Source organism: Bacillus rossius, chromosome 13, assembly GCF_032445375.1.
Source record: "Bacillus rossius redtenbacheri isolate Brsri chromosome 13, Brsri_v3, whole genome shotgun sequence".
NCBI lineage: Eukaryota > Metazoa > Arthropoda > Insecta > Phasmatodea > Bacillidae > Bacillus > Bacillus rossius.
In genome coordinates this window covers 3,557,846-3,583,466 of record NC_086340.1, presented here as the reverse complement: position 1 = coordinate 3,583,466, position 25,621 = coordinate 3,557,846, and the positions used below count along the sequence as shown (strand labels likewise).

Sequence of the window (25,621 nt, the reverse complement as noted above, 5' to 3'; positions counted from 1 at the left end):
TCTATGAAAGATATCTATCTATATTATCCCTTTTATCTATGATAAATATTTTGAAATGGAATGATGTTGAACCTAACCAACTTCGGAAGTTTTAGAACTGTATCGTGTAGGTTTTCACAGCTAAGAAAGCAGGTAAATAGTTAAACTTATCTTTATAACTACTCTTATTCATTTGTAAATTTTGATTATCGAATAAATACGTTTTGAATTAGCAATTTGTATCTTAGCTTTGTTTATTTACTCAACAAACTCTGCTCTTTAATACTCATTTTAATTGTTTAACATAATATCCATTATTAGAAATTTGTAATATAACTTTAATGCTAGCTAATGTATATATTGTACATATATTATAAATAGTGTATGTAATCATAACCTACATGTATTTCATAAATTTTGTAACCATGTTGACAACCCCTACATTCAGAGAGTCACTGCTCATCAACTGAGTCTATTGGGTGCTAAGAAAATAAATAAATAAATAAACGATGATTTGGGTTAATGTGTACGTAGAAAAATTCCCTAAAGAGGTAGCTACTGTGTGATTGTTTATCACAGAAAGGAGCGATAGTTAATCGTTACTTTATTCTTAGAAACTTAGTAGCAAAAGCTATGAATACTTTTTTGACTAAAAAAAAATGCACCTGCGATTGGGTTTTTGCCCGATGACCTGGAGTCCTACTTCACTCTCCCATTGCCTACCCTTCTGCCTGCCTGCCTCCTCTCCTGTTATTTTTCCCACCACAATTACTTGATTATCACTTATGTGACTCCTCTTATTTCCTTTGGTCTCTCCACTCAGTACCATCTTGCTGCTCTGCACTTTATCTTATTTATGACAATACATACGGGTCCCAAATTGTACCTGCATGCTCCATCATTGGTCTCACCAATATGGAGTACACCTATACCTTTTTTGAAAAAACCCAACATACTCATGGTTTTTTTTACATTAAGTACCTTTTTTTTCTTTAAAAAATTCTTCATTTAAGTATTCTGAAAATTATTATTTTTATAAATAATTAAACTTGTTAATATTTAGCCTATAAAAAACCTTCTGTCTGATTGTCAACTCTCTTATATTTTCTAAATAAAATAATATTCATGGTTTGTATTAATTTTTTAAGGGGTTAAGTAGTTATAATAACCTGAATTAACCCTGCTTTTTTTATACTTTTATGCATTTCTATAATGTAGATACCTACTTACTTTGTATGTGTGATTTAGACCTGTAAAATTGAGTATATTAAATATTTGGTTACATTAAAATTGAAAAAACCCAAAACCCGCAGGTTGGGTAAACGGTCGCCAATCCTGCCGGGTATGTCCAACCTGTGATAATACTTCCTCCAGAACTCTGCAACATTGTTAAATGATGAATTTGTGGCCCAGTTGTTTCTTGGGAAATTTTACTGTGGAATACATGGATGTATGGAGCGATGTGGCACAGTGATGAGACATGGACTCACATTCTAAGGGAGCTGAGTTCTATTCAGTCACCCTGAGTTCAGTGTTCCGTGGTTCCCGTATAGGCCCTGCTGGTTCTTATTCTGTGTGGCATGCTAACATAGCTTATGACCTCGTGACTCAACTTAAATCCCAATAAAAGAGTACCTGTGATTGGAATTTTACTACCAAAAGTCAGTCCAGTTTTTATAGTTCACACCTTTATGAAAATCGTTATTGAAGCACATCTTTCCATAAAAATGGCTAAGATATGTACAGTCAAGTTTGATTTATGTGATCAATGCATAAAATATGAAACTACTACAATCATCTGAAACAAAATTGTGTTTTAATTCCTATTTATTGATTTTTTTTTTATATATATTGCAGTTGATTGCTCCTGTCTCGAGCCCTGTGACAGCAGAGAACCAGTATGAGTGTCTCGCAGATGTTATGACTCCGTTGTGGAAGCTGCCGTACTCTGAGCAGCTGCAGCTGAAACAGTCTTGGAGCACATCTGTCGTCAAAGCTCTAGCGAGCAAAGTTCACAGCCGATCAAAAAAACCAGGCAGAAGAAAGCAATTCACATTTGTTACTGTCGAGGAAATTAAGAAATCGGTAAATATGTTTATTCAGCCCTGTATTATTCTCCACATTCACAGAAAAAAGTTATAAGTACCTACCTACCATTTTACAACTTTTACAGTAGAACATGCGGTAAAATTCTTACATCGTAGCTTTTCTGGAAATAATAATAAAATCATGAAAATACTTTTTTCGTACACTAGAGATATTTTCTGAATTTACTTTAAAAACTGTGTTGATAAATTCCTACTGGTTTTGGATAAGTCACCGTTTATAGTTTATTTTACATTACAAAACATGTGCAATGACTCTCCCACCAACATTTAATTACAAAATTTAATATATATTCAATTCTCCATCACTTTAGTCTATGAAAGACGATATGGAATTCTTTTATCCGCTGCTAAAGTTGCTTGTGAAACCTACGAACTTGGGTAACCGTCTGTGAACTTCGGAACTGTTGGGGCCTCAGAATGGACATGTGCGAACTGGGCGTTACGCTACATTGTGATTCCTAAGCAACCATTGAAAAGTTTTTACAGTATTTTTAATGTAGCTATACCAACCTAACCAACCATCCACAATGTTTTAAAGTAATTTAAATGGAGCTCACCTGATCTTAACTACCATTCTCACGATGTGAGAAATTTGTAATATTTATACCGGACATGCACAAACGGGGCTTCATATTGAACAATTGTGAATGTTATGTTTGCCAATCCTGTGATTCTCAATATATAAGAGCGTTAAAAAAATATGGGACAGCTGTGTCATTGCATAGGCATTGTAATGTAAGCTATAAACAGTGATTTCTTAGAAACCTGTAGGAATTTAAGGACTGTTTCAGGGTAGAAAAAGGAACATCTTGTGTTGGAAAAAAAGTTTTTTTCGTAATTTTATTATTGATTTTCGGAAAAGCCACGACATAAGAACATGTACTAAGTAGTATTTCATGTTTGATCGCTATTATTTAATTTTTTATTAAGTTCATATGTTAAGTACTACTTCAGTATAAGAGAAGGTGTACACGTCTTATTTGTGCCTACCAAAGCCTTTAAAAAAACTTATTTCATTTAATGGATCTTGAAACGTATTGATGTGACACCCATTATATGTAATTGCGTGTAAAATACCTACTGTATTGACAAATTTTTGCCTGTTAATATTTTTAATGTGAAATGTCCTGTGTGCATTTGTGTGTGTGTGTGTGTGTGCTTGCACATATGAAAGTAATGTATACAGTTGTTTGACATATTTTGTTACATGTTTAGTTTATTTATAGTTATAAATCCATACTATGAGAAAGTAATATGCATTGATTATAATAATTATTTTGATTAAGTTAAGTAGATGAATCAAATTATTAGAAAAATGGGTGCTTATATATTTGTGTTAAAAGGTATACTTACTTGGCGTAGTAAAAATCTAACTTTAATTTTGCATGTAAATAATTAATAGTAGACATGTGTAAAAAATTAATTATTTAATTTAGTAAAATATACTGCATACTTTTTTTTAATAATGAAAATCAATAAATATGCTGAATGTTTATTCTAATTTATAGTGCAAATAGATAATACATTCAGGAGCATAACCTCACTTATATATAAGTACACTTGAAAAAGTTTATAGCATGATTTCTAACACTAATGTTCATAATAAATAAATGTGTTCAATATCAAGCACTAAAGCAGGTACTATAAGATTTAAAAGCACACATGTAATTTTTATTTGTTTGAAGCTTTTTTTTCATCCTGCGCATCGTAAAAATTTTCTCTCGTTTTTTCCTACTGCACCTATAGAAGTATAAGTTCAAAAATATTGCTTAGGCACCTTTATATATATCTTTTAATTATCAGTTTTTGAATTGTTTTATTTTCGTAGCCTGTGACTGAAGCGTATCGCAACAAAGATGAGTTCAGTATTCAAGTCGGGGTGGACGGCAACCCGAAGACGGTTGGGTTCTTCATCGGGAGACCCGTGAGTGGCAGCACTGTGTGTGTGGGAGGCCGACATCTCATTAATTTGAAGAAGAGGCACGTACTTATTTCAGAGGTATTTCCTCCACCTGTTACATAATATTTTAATTTTATTCATTATTAAGTGTAGGCTGTTCTTACTATTTTTGCGGGAAAAAATAAATTTAAGGCATTTCTCTGGGGAGTTAATGTGAGCTCATGTGCCCCCCACTAAGACAAACTCTGACTTGTACTTATTTGCGGGTGTAGAAACGTGGCGAGTGTTGCGGTGAGCCGAAGTGTTTTCGCAAGGTGTACACACCGAAGCGTTCCAAAGCAGCTCTTGTATCCCATGGCTTCACACGCCTCTTCCCCATCGACCTCCCGCACCCATGCACCATGATCCTCTCCAGGATTCATGCAGGTTCATGTAGCCACTTGCATCCAGGCAATGTTTCTGAAGTCACTAAAAAATATATGTTAATCAAAATTTTTTTATGGTTTGTTTTAATGATATCAATGTTTGTTATACGTTAACATTTTAAATTAACCTTATCAAAAAAGTGTGTGCGTGTGTGTCTATATATGCACACGAGACTGTGTATCGTCGCTTAAGAAACAACACCGCCCATGTGAAAAAAAGACAAATTTTTCAGGAGAAATTAATAACGTTAAGCGTCATGCGCGGAATGATGGCTGGTGTTACAGAAAAGATCGACGCAGTGCATTCTGTTGGATTATCGGCCAGATGCTTAACATCTTGTGTTGGAAAAAAAGGTTTTTTCGTAATTTTGTTATTGATTTTCGGAAAAGCCACGATGTAAGAACATGTACCAAGTAGTATTTCATGTTTGATTGCTATTATTTAATTTTTTTATTAATTTCACATGTTAAATACTACCTACTTTAGTTTAAGAGAAGGTGTACATGTCTTATTTGTGCCAACCGAAGCCTTTAAAAAAAACTTTTTTTTTTTCATTAAATGGTTCTTGAAACTTATTGATGTGACACCCATTATATGTAATTGCGTGTAAAATACCTACTGTATTGACACATTTTTGCCTGTTAATATTTTTAACGTGAAATGTCCTTTGTGCATTTTTGTGTGTGTGCGCTTGCATATATGCAAGTAATGTATACAGTTGTTTGACATATTTTGTTACATGGATAAACAAAAAAAACTAATTTTAAAACACTGTCACTTGGGTGGTTTTGTTTCATTAAGCGATATTGCAGTTTGTAGCCAAGTGACAGTATAGGAACGACACGAGGAACTGAGATGGTGAGACGGTGGCGTGAACCAGGCGTTCGAGCGGTACATCCGCGGCTCGGAGCTGCCGGCCTGCCTCCACCTGAGCGACGGGGGCCACTGGCGCAACCTGCTGGTGCGGTCGACGGGCGACGGCCAGGCGATGGCGGTCGTGGTGTTCCACCCCCAGCTCCTGGAACCCCAGCGGGTGCAGGAGGAGGCGGAGAGGGTGCGGCAGTTCTTCCTGGAGGGAGCGGGCCGGGAGTGCGGCCTGTCCTCCTTGTACTTCCAGGCCTGGTGAGTCACGCCCGGGGTTCAGTTCATGGCACGCGACTTGTCGTCACCAATGTAGTTGAAAGTGATCTACACGGGATCGCTTCGTGCTCTTACATTTTTCTGACAGAAACAATCTGCCCTTGAAGAGATTCTCAGTAAAAAAAAAACAAGTTCTGGTTTGGAAACTGCCCAAAATGAAATGTTAATTTTTATGACGCAAAAAAAATTTGAAAACGGTTACAGTACACAAAAAAAAAATTGTTATTATTGCTGATAAAACCCAGTATCGCTTCACGTCTGTTGTAACAGCCAAGGAAACACAAAAGACAGTGGGGTCTATCATAATGATAATCATAACGTTTTTGATGGGCTTCTGCCGACATCTACATTCAGATCACGCAATTTAAAAGTATGAAACATAAGTTAAATACGTGCATGGTCCAGACCATTGATTCTACATGTCTCTGAAGTACATCTCAGTTATTTCTTAGTGAGCCACCAACCAGAGCTAACTTCACCTGGTAACACTTCTTTAAACATAGCCTTCCTACTGTCAGGAGCGAGTGTCTGCCGTGTCGGCCGTCAGGAGCGCGTGTGGGCGGTGTTCCAGCCGCAACGTGCGCTGCACGCACCAGCAGGCGCCCTTCGCGCTGCTGCACGGCCACAGCCACCTGAGGGAGCGGCTGTCGGGCTGCGAGTTCCGCATCTCGCCCGACTCCTTCTTCCAGGTGAACACGGAGGCGGCGCAGGTGCTGTACGACACGGTCCTGCGGCTGGCACGGCCCGGGCCCGCCTCCTCCCTGCTGGACGTCTGCTGCGGCACAGGTGCGTGCGTGTGGATTCAGGCAAGAAGCAGTCAAACTGAGTTAAAGGTTTTTCAATTGAATAAATATACTGCATTTACTCGCATATAGGTCGCGGCAATTTTACCACATTTGATGGGGAAAAAATGAAGTGCGATCTATATGTGAAGAAAAATTTTTTTTAAATTTTTGAGGAATCTTTTTTTTTTGCAATATAGTAGAATCCCGCCGATGCGAACCCCTCTGATGCGTCCATTCCGTTTATATGACCATTATTTGAGAAACCGTGAAAAATATGAGCAGAGAAAGTCGAAAATTTGAGTAAAATCTGCTGAAAAACAAGTCTGTTTCACTTTGTTGGACGCTATGTGTTCACGTTTATCTTGGCGAAAGCTGTACTGTAAGCAGGCAGGCATACAAAAGACGGCTAAAAATAGATACCACCCCTCTAGACTGGTTACGCGGCAGTGTCTAGCCGAGCTCGGCGCGTCCACTATCGCAAGAAAAGCCGTCTCAGCTGTCATGTTATCTTACCCGCCCGCACGAAAAGCCACTGTGGTAGCTTCTGCGAGAGCATAAGAAACTCGTCCGGCCAGGCTGGCGGTAGTGGTGGCTTGACGTCATACGTGACGTGACGCTTACCTCTCCATCTCCTGCTAATTCTTCAAGGCTCATCCCTCCCAGAGCCACAAACCATGTAAAAACACCCTCCCCTCCTTTTTCCAACTAACATTTCAACACATTCCCTCCCTTATTTCAACCTTCTGCGTGAGAAACTGTCAGCATCCTCCTTCCCTCCCACACCGCGTGCGGCCAAAGCCAGGTTGTATAGTCCATTCTCGGTAAAATAAATATTTTTATGGGCTTATACGACTGTCCTTCGCCGTTAATAAATACTTTATAAGTTTAAGTTATTATAATACAATTTGTTTATTAGTCACACAGCAGTTTCTGCTGAAAAATCACTAATACCTCGAATTTTATTGAATAGAAAAATTTAGCCAGGCCGTAAATATATTTATTTTACTGCATAGTTACTTTTCCATCTGCATTCCGTGTTTTTTTTCCTTCTTTTTTTTTTACGCTGTGAAGGGACGTGGAAAAGATAATTGCTTGAGCTGTCAAAATAAACATCGCTGACGGCAAGGGCGGGAGCGCATCCTGTCGGTCTGTCGCTGTGATTATCTACTCCAAAAACATGTCACAGCATTTCAGGATAGCATTGTTCTTATATCTTTCGATTATAGCCGAATGTTTTCTACCTAATCCACACAAGTTCCTTCACCACGTTTTGAACGAAAATAACAACCAGCCGACTAGCATAGCCGAACTCGCGTGACGTGAATTCACTTAGTGTGAGTATTTATCGGAACCCAAAACGAAAACCGCTGTAGATATAAAAAATCATAACAGACCTTTTTTATTCGTAATTAAATTTACTAAAACTTTTATTCTGTGCATTTTTTTCAATACAAAGCACTGTTTTCGAGTTATAGTCTACAATTAAGACATTTAAAGAAGTCAGGAATCTAACTTGACTTCAATTTTCTATATTCGGTTATTACGAGTACAACAATTTATCACGCCATTATCAGCTCTCATGGTAGCGGAGTTTTACAGTACCTGTTAACTCTTTCGTGCACGGCGCGCCGGCCGTTCGCGTCATTAAATTACCGGTGCGACCTATATGGGGGGAATCTTAAATACCAAATTCAAGACCTCAAATTATGGGTGCGACCTATATGCGATGTCGACATATATGCGAGTAAATACGGTATATTAGATATATTAAAGTAGAAAACTTCTTTAGAGAATCAAATCAATCATTGTGTTCGAAGATCAAAGACAAAATAGAATGTACTTGGCATATAAAAATTATTAAGTTAGAGACAGGATAAGTAGCCAGCAGCATTTCCATCTGTTCCTATTGCAGAAAAAATAAAACATCATAAATAGAACTAAAGAGACTCAAGTAAGCTTTCAATATAGTATAGTATCTAGAAAGACAAAAAAAAATGGTGAATGTGATATTGGTCTGGTTTTTTATTATTATTTTTTTATTCTTTTGAAAAAATTTCAAAATTGCTAAGAAACATAATGTTTAGCACGAAATACTGCTTTCCCCGCTTGCTTGTGTTAGAGGCACCTACTTTTTGTTTGTCTCCTTGCTGTCCTTTCTTATCTGTGAGAAGAGTAACCAGTAACCACCCTGGCACTAGTGTCTTTTGTGGGATTTGTGTGTGTGTGTGTGGGGGGGGGGGGGGGGGGGTAAAGGGGGCTTGAGCCTTTTTTTTGTATTATCTACCCAAGAAACTTAGTTCGCCAAGATATCAAATGTTGTTGTGGCCCTGAGTAACATAGTTAAAACAGACTTTTACTGTGTTCTGCTGTCAAAATAACCTTCGTGATCCACCCACAAAGTCAAGGAGACTTGGTCTTCTATCCGACTCTGATTTCTCGAAGCTGCGATCAGCCCAGAGATCGACAAGTTCCTGCACTCGGTTCTTGAAAGTACGTTCGCAGAATGCGTTCACTACTGAAGATGTAACCAGGGTGTCCACAGTTAGTACTTTCGTACTAGATCTAGTACTTTTTTTAGTGGTCAAGTACATTTACGCTCAGATCTAGTACATTTTTTCTTTATTATAATCATATTACAGTAACTCCAATATGTTTTATTATTTAAGCGTAATTATTTTTAAAAACTACGTAATGTATGTGTGTATGTAGTGTGATATTTATGTTCGAGCATTGGATATGTCATAATAAATTCCTAAATTGTTAAAAACCATAACAAATTATAATTTAGTGCTACGTATTTCTCGCCTAAGTTGGTACGAAATATTTCTTCCTTGTGGACACCCTGGGTGTGACCCGGGTCTCGGCTGGTGTCGGGAGCAGGCGCGGTGAGTATCCTGGCCTCCCGGCGCGTGCGCGGAGCCGTGGGCGTGGACTCCGTGCCAGACGCCGTGCTCGACGCTCGGCACAACGCTGCCCTCAACTCCGCACTCAACACCAGCTTCGTGTGTGGCAGGGCAGAGAAGGTGAAGTTAAAAAAAAAAAATCTGACTAGTATAAATCCTGCCATACGTCAATTAGCAAAGAGCATTGGCAAACCAAATAATTTGTGGTTTTCATCATTACTTTTGAGTCAATGCTCACTTGTAAAGTACGTATTTGGATTGATTTTTCCTCATCATGGAAAGACCTATTTTATATACTGTTATTTGTGGCAGAGCAGAGAAGGTAAAGTTAAATAAAAAAAATTGGTTGTCTGTAAAGTCGGTTTACGGACGATAGTTTAACGTAACGACGTCATAACAAAAACATTGATGAAATGGTTGCATACTTTTATGAATAAAATTTAATCATTTTTTATTTTAATAATAAAAGAATAAATACTTGAAATTATACTAGTTAATCAGATTTTTAAAATGCAAGTATAATTAACCTTTTATTACCGAAATTGTTGTTGTAATAAGCAATGAAAACCACATTAACTTTTCACTTCACTTTATAAACAGTCAAGCGTACAAGGAGTGTAATGGGACAGTGTGCATAACGGGACACAGCGTAACGGAACAATGTACGTAAATACAGGAGACTTCGGTGTTATTGCTTTTATTTTTTTATGAATTCTGTTTTTTTCATAGCTATAGCATGTTATTTATTATACGACTACAGCATTTAAAATGTTTTTGCGCTTTTACAAAATAATTATTTTTAATGAGAATGTTAAACTGTTCAGAACTGTAAAAATAGAATGGCAAGTACAGTCAAACCTCTATCTATCGAACTCGCATGTATCGATTGTCCGTGTTTATCGTATACTTTCTACGGTCCCGGCAAAATTGCCATACAACTAAGGTTAAAAAAGTCCGCTTGTACCGATGTTCGAATTATCGTTTTGTCCGCATTGATCGTTCAAAATATGTGGTCCCGTCACTATAAATTATAATAGATGATCGTTTAACCATAAAGATTTTGCAGAAATAACCATTTCTTAGAAAGAAACCGTCATAAAAACGGTAATAATAGTATACAGTAGTAAATATCACCTTAAATCTGCAGCCAAGTAATGGAGCACGTAAATATGAAAAGACAAATGAACAACAACGTACGAAGAAATATGGATGATGTACCATAACTACAGTACAAACCCAATTGTTATCCTAAGATAATTACCATAAAAAGAACCAAAGATTCTTTGTCGATACCATAATTACTACAGAAGCACGAAAGCTACCACATTTGCACTCTAGTTACCGTAACAACCGAGATGTCTATTTACCGTGACGGTGATGTATTTATTTATGACATATTAAAATTAAAGAACATTATTGAAAAAAAGGATGTTAAATTTTTATATGTACGTTTGGCACATGTTGCGAAGAAATAATGCGATCTGAAATAATGCAGTACTACTACGAAAACTGAAAAGGGTACTCGTGGATTTTTAGGTTATGGCAGTCTCTCTCGTTTTTCAGTAATATCGGCCGAAAATTAACAAGCGTATCGGAAGTCGGCAGAAATGCCGATTCAATTAAATATTGGCAAAATCGGCTTCTTCAGGACAGCTCTACATTTGATGACATGAGTAAACATATTTCAGACTTCAGGATATTGAAAACGACTTTAATTTCCATGTAGATTTATTGTGCTTATGTTTTTTTTTTGCAAGTGTAAATTGAATTAAGTAAAATACTTCCATTTTTATTTATTTTTCAACTGATTTAACTTTAATGACAAGTAACTGACATATTTCTGACACTAATTTTGAGGTTAAATATTATTTTTTAAAAATTCTTAAGAGTGAAGTCCACATCTATTGAATGTCCGCATCTACTGAATTTTTTTGTTGGTCCCCTGAAAAACGATAGATAGAGGTTTGACTGTACTTGTGTGTTTGTAAAATGTTGAGTCATTATGTAAAACTGAGTTATAACAACTGCAAGATAAAAACAAGTAAATTTTCCCAATCTTTTTAGTACTTACACTTTGGTACAAATCTCCTGCTAAATAAATTGCATTTATAGAATTTACTGTACTAAAATATTAGGTTGTGATTTATGTAAATTTTTGGTTATAAGTGCTGATCACTTTCATAATTTTAGTTGCATTTTAGTGCTTTATGGTGTGTTAATTTTCATTTTGGTGTTTGTATGGTGTGGTAACCTGCTTTTTGGTGTGATTTCGGTTTTATCACAACTCACCACATAATCTTGTCCATATTTATATAAGATGCCTTAAAAAGTATTGTTTCACTCTCAAGTAAAGGGTTATTGTTACAGGTATTAGCAGAATTTTTTTTTTGCATGGCAAATTGCTGGACAATCGAGTGAATAGACATGTGCCGATACGAATCTGCAGAAGCCGATTTTGCCGATATTTAGTTGAATTTGCGTTTCTGCCTGTTTACGATATGCTTGTTAATTTTTGGCCAATATTATTTAAAAATTAAAGTGCCTGTGTCATAACCTAAAAATCCATCAGTGCCCTTTTCCTTTTCATACTACGACATTCTTTAACTCGCATAAGTTATTAGCTACTTGCGCCAGCCGTACGTATCAAACATGGCATCCTATGTTTTAATAAAGTTATTGAATCTAATACATCATAAATAAATGTATCACCAGACAGTAAAGTTAGATAACCAAAACATGCTTTATTTAAAGCATGGCTACCACTACAAAAAAACTAACAAAACAAACTGCTTGAACTGCAAATAAGTGTTCGTAATATTGTGATGGAGACAAGTTATGAAAATTGAATAAAAAAATAATAACCAAATTATATAGGACTTCACATAACGTAGATTACTTTTACTATTTCCTGTGCAAAACTGCCACATGAAACACATTTCTGTATAAATGTTTTATTTATTAATCTAATTGTATATAATTATAAATTAAATAATATTTTACAGCTTCCATTAGTAAATTCATGTTTGAATAAGAAACTAATAGGTCATCAACAAACAAACAAATGAAAACTAGCAAAAAAAAAAAAGAATTAAAATCTTAAAATGCCTATGAAGGGATATATGAATTTTTTTGTTTTGTTTTGCAACCCTTTTTTTTCTACCTCTTGCAGTAATAGGTGAAAGTTGTAGACAATAATTTAGGGATTTACAATAAATTATAAAAGATATAATATTGACATGGTACAAAAATTATAATTTTTTTTTAAATTCAAGTATTGTGTTCTTACCCCTCGCAGCAAAGGTTTCAGACAAAAGATTTATATAAAAATTATAATATTTACAAACAATTTGAATGGATTAGATATTGTGCCTACAAAGGGAGTTATGAATTTTTTTTGTCTTTCAACCCTCATATTTTCTGTCCCTTGCAGACATGTTTCGTTATATAAAAAATTTATGTAAACAATAATTTTTTTTGGTATTACTGCTATGAATTATAATACATTGAAACGAAGGCGATATTCGTCATATTTTTGGGAGTTGTAGCGATATTTCTGTGTTTCAAAAAACCTTCCTCATTTCTATCTCTTTGGTCGGATATTGCCCATTAACGAACTCGATTGAGATTTATCATTAGATCATTACATTATTTTATGAATCAGTTTGGAAGTGAGTTGTGAAAAATTAAGGCAGTTAATATCCATAAAATTGTGATATATAAAGTTTTTTAGTTGGTGATGGTTTGGGATATATGAACCATGAAACAAAGAATTTTCTATAAACATTTCCGCAAGTCGCACCATGGTAACGCTACAATAGGTAGTATTTGTTTGAAATCTACCTACAACATATTTGCTCAGGCCTAGTTGGCAACTAAAGAAATGTGTTCACAATTTAGTTCATGACTTACTGTATAACTAATTGATTATTTTTTAAATAATAATAATAATAATAATATAGATTGTATTAATAGGTAAGCTATTTTGAGCATTGATGTGTACAGAAATCTTTACAAAAAATTTAAAGTAAATATTTTGTTTTTCTTTGCAGAAAATTTCTCAAATAATAGAAAGTCTGAAATTGGCTGGTGACATTGTGGCTGTTGCCAATCCTGGCAGAAGTGGTTTGCGTAAGTTGTCAGCAATTACATAACTCTCTTTTGTCTCTAATATGTTTTAGTTTGAACAACAAGGTCTTGAGAGACACAGATGGATCTAGCTCATTGACACATACAAGTTCAACTTTTATCATTGACACTTTGGTTACAAAAATGTGTAAATACAATACATTTATCAACAATCATCGTCAGTTGAACAGAGCTCTCGTCCACACATCTATGGATGAAGGGCAGAAACAGCCCAGTTAATTATGTATGTAATAGCTTTTAGTGGCCCACTTTTCTTGGCAGAAATAATAATTAAATGAATAGCATTTAAGTGTCAACGCTATGTGACCTAGCCTTAAATGAGTACAGAAACAATTCTGCTCACTATGTATTGCAATATTCTAGTTATAGTTAAAACTTCTACTCTTTGAAACAATGTTTTTGAAAACAAATTTTTAAGTCACTTGGATTTACAGAGACAGTTATCCGAGCGGTTCTAAAAATTAAACTCCCCTTAATTGCATCTTGCAAACTGAGTTTGGACACGTTTTAAAATGGTTAAGAAAATACCTGGGTCTGTTACAGTACAAGGTTTAATTAATGTGTCTTATTTGGCTGGTAGTAAAAGCCAGTTTTTGCGATGATTTTTATTAATATTTTTATGTATTTAAAATTAGAGCATATTTATTTTTATTTTGAATATAATTTTTTTGGGGATAAAACTGAAACTCCTAATGTCTAGTCATCTTGGTGAAAAAATCCTGTTTTGGTATTTTCATATTGTAAAGCAGTTATGAATAGGGCAAATATGAGTGTGGTTATGTACTGTTTACTGTGAACTTGTTTAGCTATGATGAAGCCAAAAATTGTTTGACTTTAATTAGAATATTTATGAAAGAAAAATACCTAAAAACCACCTTTTTGCACCTTCAAACCCCAAATTTTCCCGGGGGAGGACCCCCCACTTTTTTTTTTCCAGGGGATGGATATTCCTCAACAACTAAATCAATTGAAGTTCCCCCCCCCCCCCCAAAAAAAATATCCTTGTGACGCCCATGACGTCGAGGCCTAAGATAGAACTTGTCCACACCAAAGCGAGTTTGCCAGTGTGAATATTTGAAACTCGAGCAACTCGCCCCCAAGAGGTGTGGCCTCACAGTGAATCCACAGTCCTCCCGATGCTCTGGCCGTCTCTTGAACTGGCTGCGAGCTTACAAGTATGTGTTCAATCTAATTGCTGATGTGCCGTGTTCCAGACGAGGACGCGGTGGCTGCCCTGGGCAGGTGCCCGCAGATACGCAGGTTGGTGTACGTGTCCTGCAAGGCGGACAGTCCCAGCACAATGGCCAACTTCCTCCAGCTCATCACCCAGGGCCAGTTCGTGCTCCGCAGGATAGTGCCCGTCGACCTGTTCCCTCACACGATGCACACAGAGTTGGTGATGCTTTTTGAAAGGTGACGTCGCTGTAAAAGAACCGGTTGAGTGATAAAGCTTTTTATTTCTTATCAATTTACACTGAGTTCTCTCTTTTGTCACCCTGATATGTACAATTCTATAAATTTATAATAAACTAGGTATTTTGTCATCAACACTAATATTATCTTGGTAATACATACATTCTTGCTTCACATTAAAACAATTGAAGACATGTTTCATCCAATGTTTACAATGTCAGCAGCTATGTTGGTTTTTTTTATTACTAAAGATAACATAATCTTAAACACAAAAGTCCAGCAGATAAATGGTGAATGGTGCCCGAACATTACACATGCCATGTGCTGTAAAGGTGAACAGACAGTAGGTAGCTGCTGTTAACTCGATGTGGAGGCAAGCAGAGCCTCCACGTGGGCCAGCAGGATCTCGTTGCCCTGCGTGTTGCGGCTCACCGACAAGCTGGCGTGCACCTTCTCGTGCAGCAGTCTGGGGTTCACATGCGCCAGCTTCTTCAGGGCATCTGGGAAACAGTATCAGTTACATCAATGCTATTGCAAGGGATGTGTGTGTGTGTACACTAACACAAAATCACACACACTATTCCATATATATACACACATATGCACACATTTATGCATGCATGCATGCATAAATGTGTGCACACACACACACACACCAATGTGCATGTACAAATGCTCATGCACAAGTGCAATCTCATGTTCTTGCAGGAATGCAAACATAAGCATGCACATAAATGTGCAGATTTGTGTGTGTGCACTCACATGCATGTACACATTCATGTACATTTTCATTCCTGTACTCTTGCATGGATGCATGCATTCCTGCAAGAGCACATGGGTGAAAATGTACATGGATGTGTTTGCATGCATAAATATGTGCACATTTTTGTGTTTGAGCATGCATGTACACACTCATGTGCATTTTCACTCATGTGCTCTTGCAGGCATGCATGCAATATTTTGCATGCACACACGTGTGTGCACATGTGCATGGATAAGTTTGCATGCAAGAGCATATGAGTGCCATTGTACATGAATGTGTGTATATGCATGTGTGTGTGCATCCATACATGTGGGAATGCACACATTTATGCATTAATGTACATTTTAATTCATGTGCTCTTGCAGACATATGTTTACATGTATGCATGCAAAAGCACATGAATGAAAATGTACATTAATGCATAAATGTGTGCATTCCCACATGTATGGATGTACACACACATGCATGTACACACATTCATGTACAATGGCACTCATGTGCTCTTGCAGGCATGCATGCCTGCAAGTGCACTTGAATGTGTATGCATGTTTAAATGTGCGCATTACTGTGTATGTGCACACATTTATACATGCACATGAGTGTGTACATGCATGTGAACACACAATTATGCATGCAAACACAGTTATGTACATTTTCACTCATTGCAGGAATGCAAACATGCATGCATGGCACCAAGTACACATGAGTGAAAATGTACGTAACTGTGTGCACATTGGATTGTGTGTGCCCACATGTGTGATGGCATGTACAGGTACATGGATGTGGGGGTGTGCATGCACATGTGTGTTGTAGAGGACTTGTCGCCGTGTTAATGTTTTTCCCTCTCTGAATTATAAATGTCCCGTGAACTGGCACCTACACAATTAACATGCCTATCTTGACAGTTCATGAAGCAATTGTGCCTAATCATTGTTTTAAATGGGATATTCCTCCAGCCTCTCAGTAATGTGCGTGCTATTTATTTTGTATAGAAGGAACCGACAAAGCATACATTGCCGTCTATTTCCTCTCCACACATTTCTGATGCGCTTATAAGCTGAGAAATGAACATTTCGTGAAGATAGATATATGGTGCGATCAATAGGCAGGTGCAACGCTTCTGTGGATAAATATTGTATTTGTGTGAATTCGCAGGATCTACTTACTGAAGGATGAATACAAACTTTCATTGTTTACATGAAAACTTCTATATAAGTATAACCAACATATCAGTACGTACAATAGCATACCTTAATATCACACCCCTGGGCCAGTAACTTACTTCAAAACCCTTATAAATAAATCATAGTACAAACTTTTTTTTAATCTGTTGAGCAGGTTCTAAAATATCAGGGAACCTATGATTCTAAAATCTTTTCGTACAAGCCCAAATGCTTGCCTTCGTATAACTTCTGGATATTTCACATATAAATCAACTATTTTAATGTTCGCCCGCGTAGTACGGCAAGCACCACCATTCGAGAGTCCCTGCTGTGCTTGCAAACAGCTTCCCTTGATAATGACAGCGTCTTCAAATTGTAACCTGTCGCTATGGCGCAATAACGATACTGCAATTGCAATTTTCTAATTTTTTTTTATGGTTTATGTATCATTATGCAACTTGATACCATTATGTAACGCTTTTAACCACTTAAAAAAAAAAAAAATTCTGAAGCTACACGAAAGAACGTATTACGAGGTGTATGAAAGGATTTGTGAAAAAGAGACTTCCCCTAAAATATCATAAAATAAACAATACAGAGCTACAGCCCAACTGACTAAATATACTATAACAGCTACAATACCCGGCATTGCCTGGTCTGAACACAGGGTGATACATTGCCCGCGAGTTAAAGCAAAATGGATAGTGCTATATGACAGTTTGGTGGACATAGAGAAATGACTAAGCCTGTGCGAATATCAGTTTTTTAGTTCGAATCGAATTCAAATACGAATACCAAATTATTCCCGAATACGAATATTGAGTTCGAATAATTGGAATGAGAATTGAAATCCCATAAAACATGTTATATCACATCACATCACATTACAATATGATAACAGGTACATATTTACTGATACAATGTATGGAGAATCAAAAAACTGACAGTACTTAAAATTTTAAGGTTCTCCAATTTTATAATTAGTTCATATTAAAAAGAGTCTTGTCACATCACTACATTGTAGCTAATTAAAATTTTTGTGGAGAAACACAAGCTGCTCTACATTTTCGGGGAGCAGACTCTCTCTTCTACACGTCACAATGTTGCCAGCTGTTGAGAAAAGTCTCTCACTGCACACTTGAGTGGCAGGTATAGGCAAGTACTTTCTTGCTAAAACAGCTATGTTTCGGAAACAAGTGCGCCCCTTCTCTTACCAGAAACTGAAAAGATTTTCATTCTTTGGGATTATGGCTGCTGCCAGATTTTCGTTTACTTCTCCTTGGATAGTTTCTTCGTAGCTTGCAAGCGTAGACTGAGCTGCTGTTGAAGGTTTCACATAGGCCCACAGAGATGACTTCTTAATAGGCATTTCACTTGTAGCCTCACTTGTCTCAGTTATAGTTTCAGCTACTGTGTTCAGCTTACTCAGCTTACATACCTCCCTGCACAAATTTTCAACCCATATTTTTTTTTTTTCATCCTCAATTAGTGAATCTTTGAACCGTGGATCCACCATCATAGAAAAAACATTTACTTCACAATCTTGGTACACCATGTAACGTGATTGCAAGCTTTTAAGTAAGTGCTTGGCAAGTTTTTTTTTTTTTTGACGCGTGGGACAGGGTAATTGCCTGAGCTGTCACTACGCAAGGAATTTGGGAAGGGTATGAGGGGGTAAGGGGGGGGGGGGGGTTTGCCGCCTGCATCCGGTCGTTTACTGTGTATTATCCTATTGAAAAACATTGACGTAGCATGTTAGGCTTTTGGAGTCTTTGCTGTGAGTATGCGGCCAGATGTTTTCTACATAGTCTACAATTTTCTTTCTCTTCGCCGTCACGTTCGGAACGAAATTACAGTGCCGACAAACCATGTTTCACCCTCTAATCTGAAAACTGTCACCTTTAACACCCCGGTTGTGTGGATTTTACAGACACATATTTATCTTTATCAGTATGCTGACAGTTAAAATCTATTTTAAACGACCTGACGACATTCTTCTACATAAAATACGTTAGTTATCGCTCCGAATTACTGTGTTCAAACAGACTTTACGTGGCCAGATGTAGTGGAATAACTCTAAAACATTACGAAAATCCCGCGCAACTTTTGTCCCCGCCCAACGAGAGAAACCTCTGTGATCCTGAAATGTTTCCCGGTTTCAGTGATCCCGCTCAGCCTTTTTCGTAAATGACTGAATATTTGTTTTTTCGAAGTGTTAGTATTCGAAATCGAATCGAATACGAATAATAAACTATTCGTTTTGATATTCGAAAATTCGAATATTCGCACAGGCCTAGAAATGACACAGTGTTGCTGTATGTACATCTATGACCTATGATTTTCTATTTATCCATGGAAAATGATTGAACGTTGTAGAAGTTAATGCACTGCAGCGCCATATAGTGGTGGGATATAGCGAAAATACTCTATGCTTGTTCAAATTTTTTTTTTATGGAAAGGGAGGGTCGAACCCAGCGAAGTGTAATTCTTTAGGGAAGGGACAAGAAAGGAGTAAAACTAAAACCATACTACAGTAGCATCTCGTTATAGCGAGCACGGTAATAGCGAGAACACGGCTATAATGAGGTATTTTTGAGGAATTTGCAGCGTGATCGCTTGAAGCGCGCTTTTGTTATTTGTCTGCTTTATCTCCACCCCTCTCACTCGCCACTAGACATCTTGCCGTTGACGCCTGTCACATTCTTCAGCCTTGCAGTAGCTACCTAAGTGCGTGGCTTTAAAAATAGAATCTCATCCTTTCTTTCTTTTATTAAACTTCCGTTAGTTATCTGTGCCGTGTGTAGACAAAGTTTGAGATTGGAACAGAAACAACGTAAGAAAGTTATTTTTTACAAATTAGAAATATGTATGTTTTTGTTTTTATAATCAGGTATTTTCACGTTTTTTTTGTTGTTATCTTAAAAGAGATAATATTTAAAAGCTGCTCTAATGAGATTTAATTGTTTCTTGGTTAACAAAAACTATTAATTATCAAATATTATTAATTCTTTATATTCTATTTATTATTATTTACGCAACGTCATACTGTACGCGTACGCAATACGACTGGATTCGTTGTTGCAACATAACATAGCATGTTATGCGGTATCAGAAGTAACGAGTAACGTAACGATAAGAACGAGTACCTATTGTTATAGTAACGAATACATACGGGTACACATTTTTTCGTTACTTTTACACCTCTAGTAGGCTCTACCGTATTTATTTCCGAATCGCTAGGACAGTTTTCTTGTAACTTTAGTTTCAGTCAGTTGTTGGGGTATCTGTCCGGGAAAGGGGGTGGTGATGGTTTGAGTTTAATCCCAAATTTATTTTCTAAAAAAGTTGACAGGTTTCTTTAAATGAAAAAAGTATAGTTTTCCAGCGACTATTTCGTTTGAGGCGTACGTGCGTTGCCGCAGCCGCACTCCTGCTTTTTTGTAAGGAATTAAATTGTCGTGCTACACTAGCACCACCTGTTTGGAACATCCTGAACCAACATGGCCGCCAGCAGACAGCCCGCGTCGACAATAGATAGCAGGACAATGCTGCGTCGGCCGCGGGCTGGGATGCTATACTTACGTGGCGTGGTAGGGTATTCTGGTTATTTTGACGCAATCGGGGATCGCATCCGTACTTATGGGGTATCGTTTTAAAGAGAATTCACACATCTGCTCACAGAAATTAAGATTTCGTTAATATAACCTGTTATTTTCCAATTATACAGGTTTAAACACGATTTTTATGCTATTTTAGGTTAATTTGTATTTTTTGTGGGCCAAAATTTGTCCAATTCGGTTATAGCGAGGACACGGTTATAGCGAGGATCAAACCCGGAACCGTGACACCTCGCTATAACGGGACTCTAGTGTATTTCCAAAATTTTATGTTGAGTCAAGGCAAGTTATTTTTTAAATTACACATACCTATACATGACAAATTGAAAATATATTTAGGATTTTTCATTGAAACTGTCTTTTAGGTCATTACAAATTAGTTCATGCATAAATTTTTAAAAATTAATGTTAGTGCCAGTTCTACTTGTGCATTTGTTTTGTATAAATTACTTACAAAATTTTGCTGTATTGTATAACCTAAATACATTGACTATCTGTGATTTTTGCTTATTTATGCTGACTTTCCCCATACCCCAGTTAATCAAGGTTCTACAGTATATTGTATATACACATGTCTTACAAGGAACAATACTGGTGACAAGTTTCTTTCAACTCGGATGGACACAATAATGTTGGTACGAACACGCCAGCGCCTCACCGAGCATGATGGCCTGGAAGCTGGGAGCAGGGTCGTCCAGGTGCAACAACATGGTCGAGTAGAGGGCATCGACCACGGCGGACGAGCACAGGACATCAAAGTCTGCGGGCAGGGGGTCGCACAGCGACACGATCAGGCTCACCGCGGCCGAGCGGACGTCATCGCTCACGTCGTCCAGCCGCTGGGAGGCCGCTGTCGACCACAGCAACAGCACAACCTCTCTTGAGTAAACATGTTCCTCTCAAAGCACTTTTCTGCTGAGTAAGTTAAACAAAGTTTTGTCCACACACAATTCAACACTGATAAGATATTGTGCCGATTAACTTGTTTTATAATTTTTTAGCGTACAGAAACTTATTAACAGAGTTTTACTGCTCATTTTGAATACCTACTAAACTTCCAAGAAGAGTATAATATAAACCAAAACTCTATTTATATACATGAAAGAGAGACAAAATTACAAATATCAATAACGGCTATACAAAATACCGTAAATAATATATGAGGGTTGTCTGAAAAGTTTCTTACCTCATCATGAAGATAGCAGCACGCATCAACAAAAATTGGGATATGTATTTGCACATGCTTTGGAAATGTATTCTCTGAAATTTCAGCCATTTTTAAACGTGCATTTGTTTAAACGTGCATTTGTTTGAACGTGCATTTGTTTGAACGTGCATTTGTTTTATAAAATTGTTTGCGTGAGTCAATGCGCATGGTTTTGTATAAATGAAAATTTGAGTATCAAGTTGTCATTGAACATTTGTTTTTGAAAGGCATTACGCCTACGCACATTACTGGCGAGTTGGACACGGTGTACTTGGACTCTGCACTATTATTTACCACAGTGATGTTTGGGCAGCTGAATTCGAACGTGGTCATACCATCTTGGGTGACGATGAACTTTTGCAAGACCAAAAACTGCTCCAAAAAGGATAAGACTGTTCATTTGCTCGGGAAAATGTTGGTGACTCGAAAAAAGGAAAAGAACAATACAGGACCATACTACGCATCATTACTTGACAAGCTGAAGGCTGAAATTGCAGTAAAAGGTCACATTTGCAGACACAAAAATTTTTGTTTCACCAAGATAATGTACTAGCTCACACCTCAGCAATTGCCATTACGAAAAAATACTAAATGTGGTTTGAACTGCTTGACCACTCTCCTTAATCACCAGATCTAAACTAAATGAACTTTTTTTTTTGTTCCCTATGCAAAAAGTTGCTTTCTGACAGAGATTTCTGTCGAATGGGGAGGCAATCACATTCATAAACAACTATTTTTGCAGACTTAGGCAAAAAATTGTTAAAAAAAATAGTCCAAAATTGCTGAAATTTCAGAAAGTATATTCCAAAGCATGCACAAACACATTCCCCAATTTTTTGTTGACGAGAGCTGCCATCTTCATGTTGAGGTTGGAAAATTTTCTGAAAACCTTTGCATGGTTGCTACAGGACTAGAAAACCGGTAAATGTCAGGGAAATTAAAATGGTCAGGGAATTCCGGGAAATGTCAGGGTAAATTCTACGAATTCTGGAAATTTTAAAGTTGCTTATAATTCAAACAAAGCTTTGTTTTGATGCGCTCGTACCGCTACCGAACGACTCCGCTAAAAGGCTACTGCTTAAGGCACACGGAAACTGCAACTTTTTTTTTTTACTTTGTCTACGATTGTCCGTTGCAATAGGCTGTTACAACCACCCACCATAACTTCTGGCCAATCCAGGCACTTGTTTGTTCACTAGCGAACCCGGCCTTCATTTTTTCGTGTTTTGATCCTTTTTAATTGGCCCTTGAGACCTTGTGTTTTGTTCCGTTCCATGCAGTGAACTACAGAACGGGAATGGCGTCGTTTATCTTTTGAAGGCTATTTTCACGTGGAATAAGATGAGTACAAAGCTATTACGTGAATTTAAAGGCGTTGTTTCAGGTGAAGTTAGTTTTTGATGCGATCATAAGAAAATAAAGTGCATTTTGATAAAGAAGCAATACCAATTCTCATTTTGAAAACTACCAAGCTGATACGAAAACACGTGGCTTTTGTGTGCGGTTATGTTTTTGCATTTTTTCTAACTATTTTTTTAATTAATTTTTTTTCCAACCGTTATAATCCGTGAGTTCTGTTGCGTGACACTTACATTGTGTATAAAAAATATGCATAACTGAACATGTTTTCCCCCAGAATCGTTAGTTAAGGGCCCCGCCTACCCGGACACACAGACGGTGTGCAGAGCTTCAGGAAAAACAACGCGATTTCAAAACTACTCAAGATATCCGATTGGGGCCTATTTACGAATAGCATTTAAGAGTTCGCTGAGGACCGAAAAGTACTTTTAATTTCGAATTAAGTTTTTAAACTGTATTTTTAGAAGCGTTAAAATGCCTAAAACGCGTGTTTTCAGAGTAATTTTTAGGCATAAAATAATCAGTACAGATTCTTGAAAGCACTTAAGGGGCTTGCATAACACATTTATCTTCATTTCTCCGCCATATAATGTTACGGTCACCGCTCAAATTTCACAGTTATCCTGTGACGACGAGAAGACTGCGCGCCAGTCCAGAGCCTTGCGCTTAGAGGCTATACCGCACTAGAAGCACGAGCGAGCGTCGCACCTATCATCCCGCCTCACTAACACACATACACCCCTGACGAGGCGGGCCCCTTAACATTGTAAGAATGTAAGAGTATTGCATGTTGTAATGCTGCTATTGTAATTCTCAAAGTAGGCCCGTTATATTGCTAGGTGTGAATTTGTAATAGTTTTTGTATTCGTGTAGTAATATATTTTTAAGAATTCATAAACAATAATTTTTTAACCTAACCTGAAAATATTATGTACTTTTTTTTAGCTTAGAGATGTTGAAGAAAATTACTTTTTAGGAGAATTGGCTCAAGGAGTAACAGTTTCACCATATCAAACCCTCTGCTAAAAACATAAATTCTGCGTACTGCACTTTGTGCTACAAAAGTAGGTATTCAACTCAGCAATATGGGCCGAAGAGCTCTCACCAGCCATGTCAAAGGAACAAAAACACATTCGCAATTCTGCCGTCAAAATAACACAATAAAAAAACCTCATGTTGAAAATTTTATATTACATTTAATCATATGCACGTTAATATTTATGGTATGTACTTCATAAGAAAGTCAGGGAATTTTTCTCTTAAATTTCTGGAAAACAGGGAAAAGTCAGGGAATTCTAAGATTCTATTTCTGTAGCAACCATGCTTTGTATCTAAAGTCTAAACCATGAGTACAGAGGTTCAAAATGTCAGTCCGTCTCCTGCAGTAGCTATACACAAGAAGGTGGACGCTGTATTCAAGAGTCTACAAACACCTCACCACGTGGTGAAACACACACCTGCGGTCGACCTGCACAGAGCCGGCTCACCTGGCAGCACCTTGTGGATGGTGTCGGCAGTGAAGGCGGCCCGCGCCAGCCGGGCGAGGGCCCTCAGCGCGGTGAGCCGTGTCCGGGGCAACGAGTCCTCCACCAGGGACAGCAGCAGGGGCAGGCAGGAGGCGACCAGGGGCCGGGGCACCGGCGCAGAACCGCGCAGCACGGCCCACAACAAGGTCACGGCCGCCGCCCGAACCGCCTCCGCCGTGCGTCCCGCCCGCCACACCAGGTTCCCGGCCACCACGTCTGGCGCACGTCACCGACAACAGGCACAAGTCATTGTTGTGAATCGCGATAAAAAACCAAAATAACGCCGCAAAGCACGTCCGTAAAACAGAAGTGCAAGTTGAGAAACCATTTAGCACCGAATTTAACTTTAAACATGAAATTAATTTGAATGATGAGTAAATGAAAATTGTTATTTGATGAAGAACCTCTTTGAGAAACTACATTGTGTGTTAAATGTCTCTGGTCATTCAGTAATCTTCCTTGCTGTGGATTTAATTCAATACACACCAGGATGGCAACCATACTGAGAGCGATTCGTATGAAGGTGCTCAACTGAATAGAGTTCGCAACAACATTAGCATGATACAATTCAAGTGCGCCTTAATATATATTCGTGATCAATTTAATCCTCTCATTAGCACTGGAAAATGGACACAACATTGGTTGGTAGATTCAGATTTGCAAGTGGAGTCCAACAACTTGAATCATGTTAAACAGACATACACGGCCAAAACATGGAAAACTAAGCCAGTCTTGCTACTATATCACTGAAAAATGCTGAAACTGTCGGCCTCATCAAAATGACTCTATGCCCCCATGCAAAGAGCAATGAAAATGTTAAATTGTAAGTGCATGAATACAGAATTCATACAGCGTTACAGAGTCAGTCCGTGAGTCAGTGATGAGTGTATATAGTTTAGTTTCAGTTCCAGGACAGACCAGCAATGTTCACACAACGCCACAGCAGAGCACCTAGTAGTTACCCTCCTGGCGAACTCACCTTCAATAACAACCTTCACGAAGTCCTCGAGACCACTGCAGCCCTCCAGACTGCTGTGTCTCTCAAGGAACAGCGCAGAAACGACAGTGAACATCTTCACTTTCACTTCTGGGTCGGCGTCGGGCTTCGCCAGCCTCACCATTATCCTGCCCACAGCTTCCAGGCTGGAGCATATTGCCTCTCCTGTGCAACACAGGAACATCACCA

General features: G+C 37.7%; 2 protein-coding genes across 3 annotated transcripts in view; one reads left to right on the top strand and one right to left on the bottom strand.

Annotated features, from left to right (window-relative positions):
* The first annotated feature begins 27 nt into the window (after positions 1-27).
* LOC134538122 (tRNA (uracil-5-)-methyltransferase homolog B-like) lies at positions 28-14,855 on the top strand. The gene is made up of 8 exons (XM_063379154.1): positions 28-132; positions 1,837-2,064; positions 3,916-4,086; positions 5,294-5,535; positions 6,125-6,339; positions 9,219-9,361; positions 13,291-13,369; positions 14,602-14,855. The coding sequence occupies exons 1-8, from the start codon at positions 61-63 to the stop codon at positions 14,802-14,804; spliced, it is 1,353 nt and encodes a 450-aa protein (XP_063235224.1). The 5' UTR covers positions 28-60; the 3' UTR covers positions 14,805-14,855.
* The window catches only part of LOC134538121 (dynein axonemal assembly factor 5), a 25,724-nt gene continuing 14,927 nt past the window's right edge, over positions 14,825-25,621 (bottom strand). For both annotated transcript variants that reach the window (XM_063379152.1, XM_063379153.1), the window contains exons 8-11: positions 25,415-25,597; positions 24,397-24,651; positions 21,002-21,193; positions 14,825-15,300 (exon numbers count right to left, since the gene is read on the bottom strand). In XM_063379152.1, the coding sequence (XP_063235222.1) occupies positions 15,158-15,300; positions 21,002-21,193; positions 24,397-24,651; positions 25,415-25,597 (773 nt within the window). In that variant the 3' untranslated portion in view covers positions 14,825-15,157. The remainder of the gene's footprint in view (positions 15,301-21,001; positions 21,194-24,396; positions 24,652-25,414; positions 25,598-25,621) is intronic.